General features: G+C 60.0%; 1 protein-coding gene across 1 annotated transcript; it reads right to left on the reverse strand.

The window, feature by feature from the left end:
- Positions 1-58: 58 nt before the first annotated feature.
- DQ04_04881020 (hypothetical protein) lies at positions 59-331 on the reverse strand (the record flags this gene model as incomplete). Its single annotated transcript, XM_009313850.1, has 1 exon — positions 59-331. One exon carries the CDS (start codon positions 329-331, stop codon positions 59-61), a length of 273 nt encoding a protein of 90 aa, XP_009312125.1.
- Between the last annotated feature and the right edge of the window lie 14 nt (positions 332-345).

Consider the following 345-nt stretch of genomic DNA (forward strand, 5'->3'; position numbering starts at 1 on the left):
TATATATATATATATATATATGCTTCGGTGTGTGTGTGTGTGTATCTGTATGAAGCGGTCAGTACGGTGGCGGCGGCGGCGGCGGCGTACTGCTGCTTCCACCGCCTACCCTGTGCATGCCCACTGGAAGCTGCTGCTGCTGCTGCTGCTGCTGGGAGTTCGACCAACGGCTAAAGTGATGACGCTCGTGGCCCAGTTCCTGCTCCGGCATCATGCAGTTCCCGCCGAGCGAGACACCCTCGCCCCGTCGCTGTAGCGCCTCCACGGCGTCGAGCTCCGCGACGTCTTCAGGACTGCCGATGTCCAGGCGCGTACCGTGACGGTTCAGCATCCTAACTGATGCAG

Source organism: Trypanosoma grayi, assembly GCF_000691245.1.
Source record: "Trypanosoma grayi strain ANR4 Tgr_488_V1, whole genome shotgun sequence".
Taxonomy (NCBI): domain Eukaryota; phylum Euglenozoa; class Kinetoplastea; order Trypanosomatida; family Trypanosomatidae; genus Trypanosoma; species Trypanosoma grayi.